The sequence below is a fragment of the Squalius cephalus genome (assembly GCF_949319135.1).
Source record: "Squalius cephalus genome assembly, chromosome: 23".
Taxonomy (NCBI): Eukaryota; Metazoa; Chordata; class Actinopteri; order Cypriniformes; family Leuciscidae; genus Squalius; species Squalius cephalus.
Genome location: NC_137144.1, coordinates 22,452,308 through 22,463,057, shown reverse-complemented (window position 1 = coordinate 22,463,057; position 10,750 = coordinate 22,452,308). Strand labels below are relative to the sequence as shown.

Genomic DNA, 10,750 nt, shown 5'->3' with positions numbered 1-10,750 from the left:
AGAAACACCATCAACAGCTACTACAACTGCTGCTCCACCAACACCTACATCACCTGGAATTACTACTGCTGTTACTACTGAAACACCATCTACAGAAACACCACCTCCCACAGGAACAGAAACGCCATCAACAGCTACAACAACTGCTGTTCCACCGACACCAACAGCACCTGAAATTTCTACTACTGCTGTTACTGCTCAAACACCATTAATCGAAACACCAACTCCCACAGGAACAGAAACACCATCAACAGCTACTACAACTGCTGTTCCACTAACACCTACAACACCTGAAATTACTACTGCTGTTACTATTGAAACACCATCTACAGAAACACCGCCTCCCACAGGAACAGAAACGCCATCAACAGCTACAACAACTGCTGCTCCACCAACACCAACAGCACCTGAAATTTCTACTACTGCTGTTACTGCTCAAACACCATTAATCGAAACACCAACTCCCACAGGAACAGAAACACCATCAACAGCTACTACAACTGCTGTTCCACTAACACCTACAACACCTGAAATTACTACTGCTGTTACTACTGAAACACCATCTACAGAAACACCACCTCCCACAGGAACAGAAACGCCATCAACAGCTACAACAACTGCTGTTCCACCGACACCAACAGCACCACAAATTTCTACTACTGCTGTTACTGCTCAAACACCATTGATCGAAACACCAACTCCCACAGGAACAGAAACGCCATCAACAGCTACAACAACTGCTGTTCCACCGACACCAACAGCACCACAAATTTCTACTACTGCTGTTACTGCTCAAACACCATTGATCGAAACACCAACTCCCACAGGAACAGAAACGCCATCAACAGCTACAACAACTGCTGTTCCACCGACACCAACAGCACCTGAAATTTCTACTACTGCTGTTACTGCTCAAACACCATTGACTGAAACACCAACTCCCACAGGAACAGAAACACCACCAACTACAACATTTGTTACATCAACTCTTTTTACATCAGTCCCTCCAGTGACACAAACACCATCAACAATGTTCACGGTGCATACAGAATCAACAATTGAAACGCCACATGCCTCATCACCTCAAATTGTCATCACAACGAGCTGTCATTGCACATATGCAAATCAAACATTCCCACCTGGTAAGTAACACATGAATGACAATTTCAAAATTTTTCACACAGTTTTGTGATTGTGAACAATTGAACAATTGTAAGCATATCAATGATGCACATTCTGTTATTTGATATAGAGTCTGTGATCTACAACAAAACTGATAAAGCGGGCTGGTGCTACTTTGCTTACTGCAACTCCAGTTGTGTTAGTGAAATAACACAAAAACCATGTCCTCAGACTACTACAGTTCCAATTTCAACTGTTCCACGTGACTGTACTGATGTCAACAGAAAGGTTAAAAAAAAATTTTCATGTACAGTTTACATTTCTCACAAAATTAATTTCAGCTAAATTACAATTGCACTGAAATAGATTGTATTAATCTTTGTTCATCAATATTTTTTTAATATTTAACAGAATGGAGAGTCATGGAATGAAAGTTGTACCACTAAAAACTGCATAAATGGGAATGTCACCACAAGCCCTGTACAGTGTGATCCAACTGATTCTGTTATACCTACATGTGTCAATGGACTTCAACCTGAGAAGGTTTATTATAACAATGGTTGCTGCACTAAGTATGAGTGTCCATGTGAGTTTAAACCATGCTCTAGACAATTGATTGTTTATTAATATTAAACATGATGGTTCTACTAAGCAATTAACTAACATTGTCCTTACTAACTAATGATGTTTAACTTGTCTTCTGAAATAACAGGTCGATGCAGTGGCTGGGGTGACCCTCATTACAATACTTTTGATGGAACATATTATGTTTTCCAAGGAAACTGCGACTATGTGTTGGTCCGAGAAATCATTCCGAAATACAATATCAGTGTCCATGTTAAAAACTATTATTGCGATGTTACAAATAATTTTGCTTGCCCAGAGTATGTGATAGTGAAGTACAAATCCTATGAAATCAAGCTAGCAAGTAACAGTGAAGTAATGCAGGTGAGTGTCACGATTAAATTTGATCACGAAATTCAAATACGGTACTCTTGAAAAACAAGCTCTGAAATATATTGACTTAAGAAAATGACAACTTAATAAATTTTCAATGCTTATATGACTTAACACATGATTTTAATCGATTCTCATTTTGATGAACCCCAACTTAATTTTTTAGTTTAATGCTGTTTTCAGTTGATGCATGAACAAAAATGTACTAAACAGTATTGGTAGCGTGGCTCTTATCCAATAAATCGCAATAAGCTTTGTGCTTTGTCACTTTTGATAGGAAACAAAGTCACATCAAATGTCAATTTTATTATGAAATTTAATAAACATCATTTTGCTCTTTAATGTGGAGCAACAGATCACTGTAGCCGCTTCAGGTCAAGCGAAGCGGCAGCAAGGAGCACACTTTACTACTAGTTATAGCACAGAATAAACATAAATTAACATCAGAAGGTATGTTAGAAGATACAGTACAACTTCCTGACCTGAAATGTATCATGTCTCATGTAAACAGTCTTTCAACAGCAGAAAGATGTCAATACAACAGCTTGAAAACAATGTCACATAACGTTTCATGCACAATATTATTGGCACGACATTGGAATCAACCAAAAGAGGCTTAAAAATTTAAAAAATCGGAATCAGCTTGATATGACAAAATATCAACCTGCACTGATCTATATAGAATGTATATAAGGGTCAATATTTATTAGGCTACAACTCAAAAACCCTTGTCGCCTACAGGTCTATGTCAATGATGTCATAAAGGTCCCAACATTCTTTAATGAAGACTTCAGCATTACCACCTCGGGCATGGCAGTTATTCTAAACATCAATGAAATCAAAGCTGAAATTTTAGTCAGTCATCAAGGTTTTGAGATCAATCTCCCGTTCTCCTACTTCCATGGTAATACAGAGGGACAGTGCGGTGAGTACAGTTTGGTGCCCTTGTTGCAATAAATATAACCATAATAAACAGTATTTCTTCTGTGAGACAACAACAACTTTCTCGGAGAGAAAGACCGATTTGGAATAGGGATTAGCCTACTTTTTATTAGCCTAGTATATCAAAATCATCTAGAATGTTCTATTGTAGAGTAATTTAAATTAAATGTACCTAAATAAGAAAGTCTAGTGTTTCTGTCAATTAAAATTTTGAAATGCTGTCCTTATTTTTAGGGGTTTGTGACAATGATGCCACAAATGACTGCAGACGTCCCGATGGAACAATTGACCAATCATGTGAGCAAATGGCAGCCTTGTGGGCGGACTCTCCAGGATGTGAAAGCCCTCCACCACATCCAAGCGAACCCACTCCTGCTTGCACAGCACAAAGCTGTGAGGTCATCAAGAGCGAGTAAGAAAAAGCAAATCATCTCTCTGTAAAGTTTCAGAAAATGGGGAATTTCTCTGCCACTAGCCGCACCAAATACAATGGCAAAAAAATGTATGACTTTTTAAAAAAAACCTCTATCCACCACCATTGGTTAGTAAAATGGTAGTTGCGCCCAAAACTCACGCCATTGGTTGAGTCAATGTGATGTGATTTTGGGTCCAGTCCACTCAGACCACTTAAACAAATTGCAATACCATTTGATATCGCAAATGGTACAGAAATTACAGACTTTACTTTAAAAAAATTTTTTTTTAAGATTTCAGAGGTAATTTTTTTGGGTTATTACCTTTTTTGTAGTTGTTGTTTTTGGTAGTGCTATCAAACATACCACTGAACCATGTTATGCTTCAGTTTACATTTTCTCACTAAACTTCTGTATTTTATTCAGTTTGTTCAAGAGCTGTCATGACATCATTCCCTATCAAAAATACTATGAGGCATGTAAATATGATGTGTGCTACAAGAAAAATGACTCCATGGCCTGTGCCAGTGTGGAGGCCTATGCACAGCTATGTGGCCAGAAGTCTATCTGTGTGGACTGGAGAGACTCAGCCGACCTCAACGGGCTATGCGGTAAGAGAGGAGAATGAACCCACCATAACACAATGTTGGATCTCTTATCTGACAGTATCCTGAATCTCTTGATTGTCATTTGTTAATAGCATACAAATGTGCCGATCAGAAAGTCTACAAGGCATGTGGGCCTAAAGTGGAAAAAACCTGCAGTACAAGGTAAGCACTCTCTATAACAATTCATATCCATAATTGGAAATATTATAATACTGAACTGTCCAAATTTCACTGCATTAACAATCTTCCTGCCATATGCGCTTTACAAACCAGATACAATGAGATGTTTGTGGAATTACCAGGCGAAAATAATCAAACATTCATGGAAGGTTGTTTCTGTCCCGACAACACATATCTAGTTAGTTCAACAACAAATAAGTGTACACCTACTTGCGGTAAGCATTATTACTTAATTTATGATATTTGTTATATTAATGTGCCTTAAAGTCAAACTTTTGTTGATGCATTTTGCACTCCCTACATGTAGATTGCATCGGCCCTGATGGATTACCAAGACAGGTATGTATCTTTTAGTAGTAGTAATAGAGGTAAAACTATTTACATGATATTTACTAGGATTGTGAACTTAACTCTAGTCCAGGGATTATCAACTCTGGTCCTCAAGGTCCACTTTCAGAGTTCAGATACAACCCAGATCAAACTCACCTGCCAACAACTTTCTACGGCTGTGTCCGAAATTGCCCCTTATACCCACATTCACTATTCCCAACATTACTCCTCTAATACAGTTCACTTGAGGGAGCTAAGGCAATGGAGTGAGTGAATTCGGACACTGAGTGTACTGTAAGTGCTTTTGCACAGTTCGTGCTTGCTGTTTAATAATTATTTGAAACTTAGCAAACTGGCTGCTCCAGTAGTAAGATGAAAAGATTTATCTTTAAATCTGTCATGGAAACATGTATTAACCTTAACTAAACAATTTAATAATCAATAAAAAAAGGTATTTATACCTGTATGCTATGACGCTGTAGCCACATTGGACAAGCAGTTTGGAAAATGAATGGATGATTCAGCTGCGGGCACCATCTTCTGGTCAGACACAGGAATTACTTGAGAGGCGCGTGACTCTTACAGTGCATTATGGGTATTCTCTAGCCGTTGAGCGTACATCAGTTGTACACTCAATATTGCGGTGCATTGTGGGATTGAATGAGAGCACTCCATAATGTCCACTATGGATTCTGACACCACTACAAATGGCTGTCCCCTCAAATAGTTCTCTATTTAAGGGTATAGAAGGCAATTTCGTTCACCGCCTAGTAATCCTAAAGACCTTGATTAGCTTGTCAAGGTGTATTTGATCAGGGTTGAAGCAAAACTTTGCAGGAAAGTGGACCAGTGTTAAAGGAGAACTCCGGTCAATTTTAACATTGAGCTCCTTTTTTTGTACATTTGGAGTGCTGTCAGTACAGAGAACAACGACAAAAATCGGTGTTGCCTACACCGTGTTATCCTCTTTTTAAAATTTGCACCCTGTTGACTTCAATGGGGCAAGTTTTAAACTTGCTTTTAGCCTCTTAACATCCTTGATGTGTCATTACAAGTGCACAGCCATGTGAGTGATTCCTTCAGAGTTAACACGGGTGAATCTGACTGCAGTAGATGTGCAAGATGTGAATAAAAATGATAAAATTTCAGCCAGCGCTCATACCTGTATTTACATCCTGTTTTCGGCTGAAGTCCACAGTAGTCGATTGTCGAGTTCACGCGCATTGGTTTAGTACGTACGATCATGTGCCCGAACTCGACAATCGACTACTGTGGACTTCAGCCGAAAACAGGATGTAAATACAGGTATGTGCGCTGGCTGAAATGTTATCATTTTTATTCATATCTTTCACATCTACTGCAGTCAGATTCACCGCGTGTTGACTCTGAAGGAATCACTCACGTGGCTGTGCACTTGTAATGACACATCAAGGATGTTAAGAGGCTAAAAGCAGGTTTAAAACTTGCCCCATTGAAGTCAACAGGGTGCAAATTTTAAAAAGAGGATAACACGGTGTAGGCAACACCGATTTTTGTCGTTGTTCTCTGTACTGACAGCACTACAAATTTACAAAAAAATGATATATGATTGAAACTGTGTGAAAATAGCAGAGCGTAACCATTACATTACAGCAAAATTACGCTGAAATTCATACAAATGGCAGTATAAAAAAACTTCACTCATTTAGCCAAATTTAAAATGGCATTTGAACACAATAAACCCAACCTTACCATTATTTTTAATCCCAACTCACATCTAACTATTATCCCCTTACTTCCTCTCCTGTAGCCTGGAGATACATGGATGGTTAACTGCACAACATACACGTGCTCCAGTGAGAGCTTTGGTGTTGTCCAAGAGCCTATGAACTGTCCGACCATAACGCCCTGTGGCCACAAATACAAAAGCGTGATTGAAAACTGCTGTCCAACCTGTGGTGAGTAAACAAGCACAATGACAATCAGAGAGCTAAACAGACTAAATTAAATAAACATGACAACAAAACCGCCCTCATTTACTGTCCTAATACACATTTCTGGTCTACCGGTGCATGATACATCAACTAAAGGAAAACAAGGTTCATAATCATTCATCAAAATGCAATAACTAGCTCCAACTCTGAAACAACTTTCCTAAAACATCACTGAAGCCACTCAGACAGGGGAGGAAATGCTAAGCAAAAGCCAACTAGCGAATTAATCATTATTGTATGATGGTGCTTTAGCATTTCTAAAATCTTGCTAATAATGAACAGTAATTGAACACAGGGTAATGTTAACATAATTAGATTTGAAAAACATACTGTGAACCTAACTTTCAGTCACATGTCCGAGTCAAAAGCAGTGCAGTCTTCCACAATCCACTGCAACCCAGCATGCATGTCTGCCTCAATTCCTTTATAGAAACTCATAGTCCAATTCCAATTCCTGGTGAAAAAAACACAAAAAACATCTAGTTGAGGATTTATATGAAACTTTCCAAAGGTAGATATTGAGACTGTGTGTAAGAGCAGATAGTATCTGAACATGTAAACACATAATTAGAGCCACAGCACTCAAAATGGAACAAAAATGTCCATAATAATTGAAATAATACTCGCTGTCTCCTCTGCCCATTCAGTGTGTGATACCAGCCTGTGTTCTATGAAATGTGATGTGGGATATGAGTTATCAGCAGATATACCTGAGAACAGTTGCTGTCCACCCTGTGGTAAATCTCAAATTTCATATCTAGACTACTTTTACAACATTTGGAATTATGTGGATTTTAATGTAATCCCCTACTACAAAGGTTGCTAAATGTATTACATTATAATTATTTAACCTTAAATTTTCCTATTCAGTGCCCAAAGATGTCTGTGTACACAATAACTCTGAGTACCAGGTGAGCTGCTGGGTTCATGTGTTTATACTAACTGTTAACATCAACCAACTGGAAATTTCACATATTACATTATATGCCATTAAAAAAGTTCATTTTCTTTTTTTTTTTTAGCCTGGAGTTAAAATCCCTTCAGAGCCTTGTTTGGAATGTTACTGTGAAATGGATAAAGACCAACAGACTCAACTACATACTGTGAAATGTGTTAATAAAGTCTGTACACCTTGTGCTGAGGTAATATTTACAATTTATGCTTGTGATCAGAATACATTAGGATTGATTAATAATATTATAAACTCCAACAATAAAGTATCTGAACTTCTAGTAAAGCCTATTTGGACTGGGAGGAAGTTTTGATCTCTGAAAGTTACAGTATGTTTTCACAGCAGCCTGCATCATGTTATCTCAAAAGATCAAGTAAGAATGGACTGCTTATGATATAACCCCTTTAAATGAAATTTAAAGTACTCTTTTTGCACTCCAAGGGCTTTGAGCGTGTGGAACAAGAAGGAGAGTGCTGCGGAGTATGCAAGCAAAAAGCCTGCATTTATACTGCGCCAGACAACACCACACATACTCTACAAGTACATTTGAAATATTCTCAAACTTTTCTTCAACCACCTATTTCACCAGTCAATGAAACTTTTTTGTTCTTCAATCCTCATGTTGCCTGTCTTCATTTTTTCTTTTAGGTTGGAGAAGTGCAAAATTACACATGCGAGAGCATTACCTGCAGTGAAATTAATGGCGTGTTTGTAACAGAGAAGAACACACCAAAATGCCCTTACTTTAATCCAGATGACTGTGAAGCTGTAAGTCAAATATATACTCTTTATAGTAAATCATGCCTCTGTCAACTACATGTATTTGTAAGCTGAAGTAAATGTAGGCCTATAGTTAAAGTAAATATGAAATTGACATTTCCTTTTGTTTTATTATTATAAAAGGACTATTCATAAGCATGCATTATTTCAAATTCCCAGTTGATAAAACCAAATCCGACCCCACACTTTTTCTTAATTAATATCCTGTTTCACTTGGAAATCAATCAAATAACAGAAGTAAAATTGGTTATACACACAAACACACATTCCATCACTGATAACTTATTTATAATAAGCTTCAACATTTTGTATGATGTATGATTTGTATACTGTCCACTAATGCTGAAATGTGTCTGTTTTAATATATACAGGGAACTGAGAGATATGATGCAGATGGGTGTTGCAAGATCTGTAAGCTACTCTTTAATTACTGTCTATTTATTACCTCAGAATCAATGACCACACTACCAGTACACCAGTCCTACCATTTTTACAGCAGATCATAATGTAGATGAATTGTAAAAATGACCGTTTCATTGCTATTCTCCCTCAACTGTACTAAAGATCAAAGAAGAAATCCATCATGAGCATATAATACATAAAACAATGGATCAGATGTTCCTTTACACAAGTTTACTTCATTCTCCTTCTCTCTCTCTTATCTTAGGTGAGCCCAAGACCTGCATTGTTCTGAAGAACACCACCCATGTGGAGGTAGATGACTGCAAGTCTATCAACCCCATAGAAGTGACGTCCTGCAGTGGTCACTGTGGTACCAAATCAATGTAAGAGCACACTCACACAAAAAAATATTGCATTTTGAATCCTGAGATGAATTGTGCAGCCTTGATTACGCAATAATTTCACCAGAGTAATAACCATCACATTTATTAGCACTCGCTACAGCAAAGCATGTCACTTTCATGTGAACAGGTAAAGTCCATTTGAAATTGAACCCATTACCTTTCCTTTTATTATTATGCAATATTCATCACAATGCCTCTTTGCATCATCAAATTCCCAATGGATAACATTAAATCTGCCAACAACAGAAGTAAAATTGGTTACTAACTCCTTGGTTACTTACTAACTTGGTTTCACAATGACTTAAATCAGTTAGCAAAATATTTCATACATAAGCATCAAAGATTTGAGAAGCTGACAGCACACATTGAATATCTTAGATCACAGCAGATAAATCTGGATTTTTTCCATCTTTAGCACATCAGATAACTCATAATTACCAAATCACCCAAAAGAAATCAGTACAGCAGTATTTGATTAAATATTTTGTTTTGTATGAAAAAAACTAAGCTAATAAAAGCATATTCATCTTGGAAACCTGCACAGGTATTCAATGGAAGAGAACATCATGATGCACAGCTGTTCTTGTTGCCGAGAAGATAAATTCAGCCGTCAACAGGTGCCAATGAAGTGTGCCAATAACAGCGAGATCCTTCATGACTACATTTACATTGAGAGCTGCACATGCACTCCAACCAAATGTGTGGACTAGAGGACCTGAAGACTGGAGAAAAGATGCTGATCCTATTCAAAGCTTTTCCTTTGATTATTGCTGATTATTGCTAAATTACTTGAAATATTTGAAGTAAGAAACAGAACAACAACTATTGAAGTTGTGTTTAGAATAATCTAACAAAAACTAATTCATGTTTTTATTCTAGGGCTATGGTTTTTATTTTAAATATATGAAATATCTATAACAAGACTATTTCAATTGTTTGTTTGTTTTTCAAGCTTTTTGCTTTCTTCTATGGTATAATACAATTTCTGTATAACTAATCAGATTAAGTGAATGTTCAACACAATAAAAAGTTTACCTGCAACAAAGTTCATTTGCATTCCAAATTTTTTTTTTAAGTCATAACCTATGTGCTTGTATACAGTATTATACAATATACCATACAATACCACATCATATAACGTTACCTACTGTACATAAACATAAACACTGACTTCGTAAAAACTATTTCGTGTAGGAAAACAGACACATTTGTCAATGCTTCAGTCTGTAAGGTGTAAATTAATCAAATAAAATCTATATAATTATCAGTATTATGTATTGATAATAACTGCTCTCATAATTGATAATCAACGACTAGTAGGATAATCATATTCCCCAAATCAGCACGTTTTAATATAGGAAACCAAGAGAGCCAGTTTCAGAATATGACAGATAAAATAATTGTAAATAAATGGAGAGCCCCATTCCATGTAACATCCACTCACCTCGAAGTCAAGGAAATCAATCATCCACTCCTTTCCGCAAACTAGTAAATATCCATAAGTCCTGTAGTACATCAATATTTTGGCTTCACCTGTTGCCACCAAATGAGCTGTAAAAGGTTGCCTCTAGCGGCATGAAATAGAATTGCAAAAATTCTAGAGTAACCCGTTCCATTGGACTGAGATAAAAAGTCAGTTGGGTTGGGTATATTGCGTAATATTTCAAATGTTCTTTTCCCAACAACT

At 37.0% G+C, this 10,750-nt stretch overlaps 1 protein-coding gene across 1 annotated transcript; it reads left to right on the top strand.

The window, feature by feature from the left end:
* Positions 1 to 248: 248 nt before the first annotated feature.
* LOC307150865 (intestinal mucin-like protein) lies at positions 249 to 10,111 on the top strand. Its single transcript, XM_079858453.1, has 19 exons — positions 249 to 1,142; positions 1,253 to 1,410; positions 1,534 to 1,708; positions 1,835 to 2,070; positions 2,821 to 3,004; positions 3,256 to 3,433; positions 3,861 to 4,045; positions 4,135 to 4,204; positions 4,316 to 4,437; positions 4,530 to 4,561; positions 6,342 to 6,489; positions 7,173 to 7,262; positions 7,396 to 7,436; positions 7,548 to 7,667; positions 7,919 to 8,017; positions 8,126 to 8,245; positions 8,629 to 8,668; positions 8,925 to 9,042; positions 9,608 to 10,111. Exons 1-19 carry the CDS (start codon positions 1,031 to 1,033, stop codon positions 9,771 to 9,773), a joined length of 2,394 nt encoding a protein of 797 aa, XP_079714579.1. The 5' UTR covers positions 249 to 1,030; the 3' UTR covers positions 9,774 to 10,111.
* The last annotated feature ends 639 nt before the right edge of the window (positions 10,112 to 10,750 follow it).

Coding starts and splice junctions, on each gene's coding strand:
- LOC307150865 (XM_079858453.1), top strand. CDS start 1,031: ATGTTCACGGTGCATACAGAATCAACAATTGAAACGCCACATGCCTCA. Junction 4,205..4,315: donor GAAAAAACCTGCAGTACAAG/GTAAGCACTCTC, acceptor TTTACAAACCAG/ATACAATGAGATGTTTGTGG. Junction 4,438..4,529: donor TAAGTGTACACCTACTTGCG/GTAAGCATTATT, acceptor CCCTACATGTAG/ATTGCATCGGCCCTGATGGA.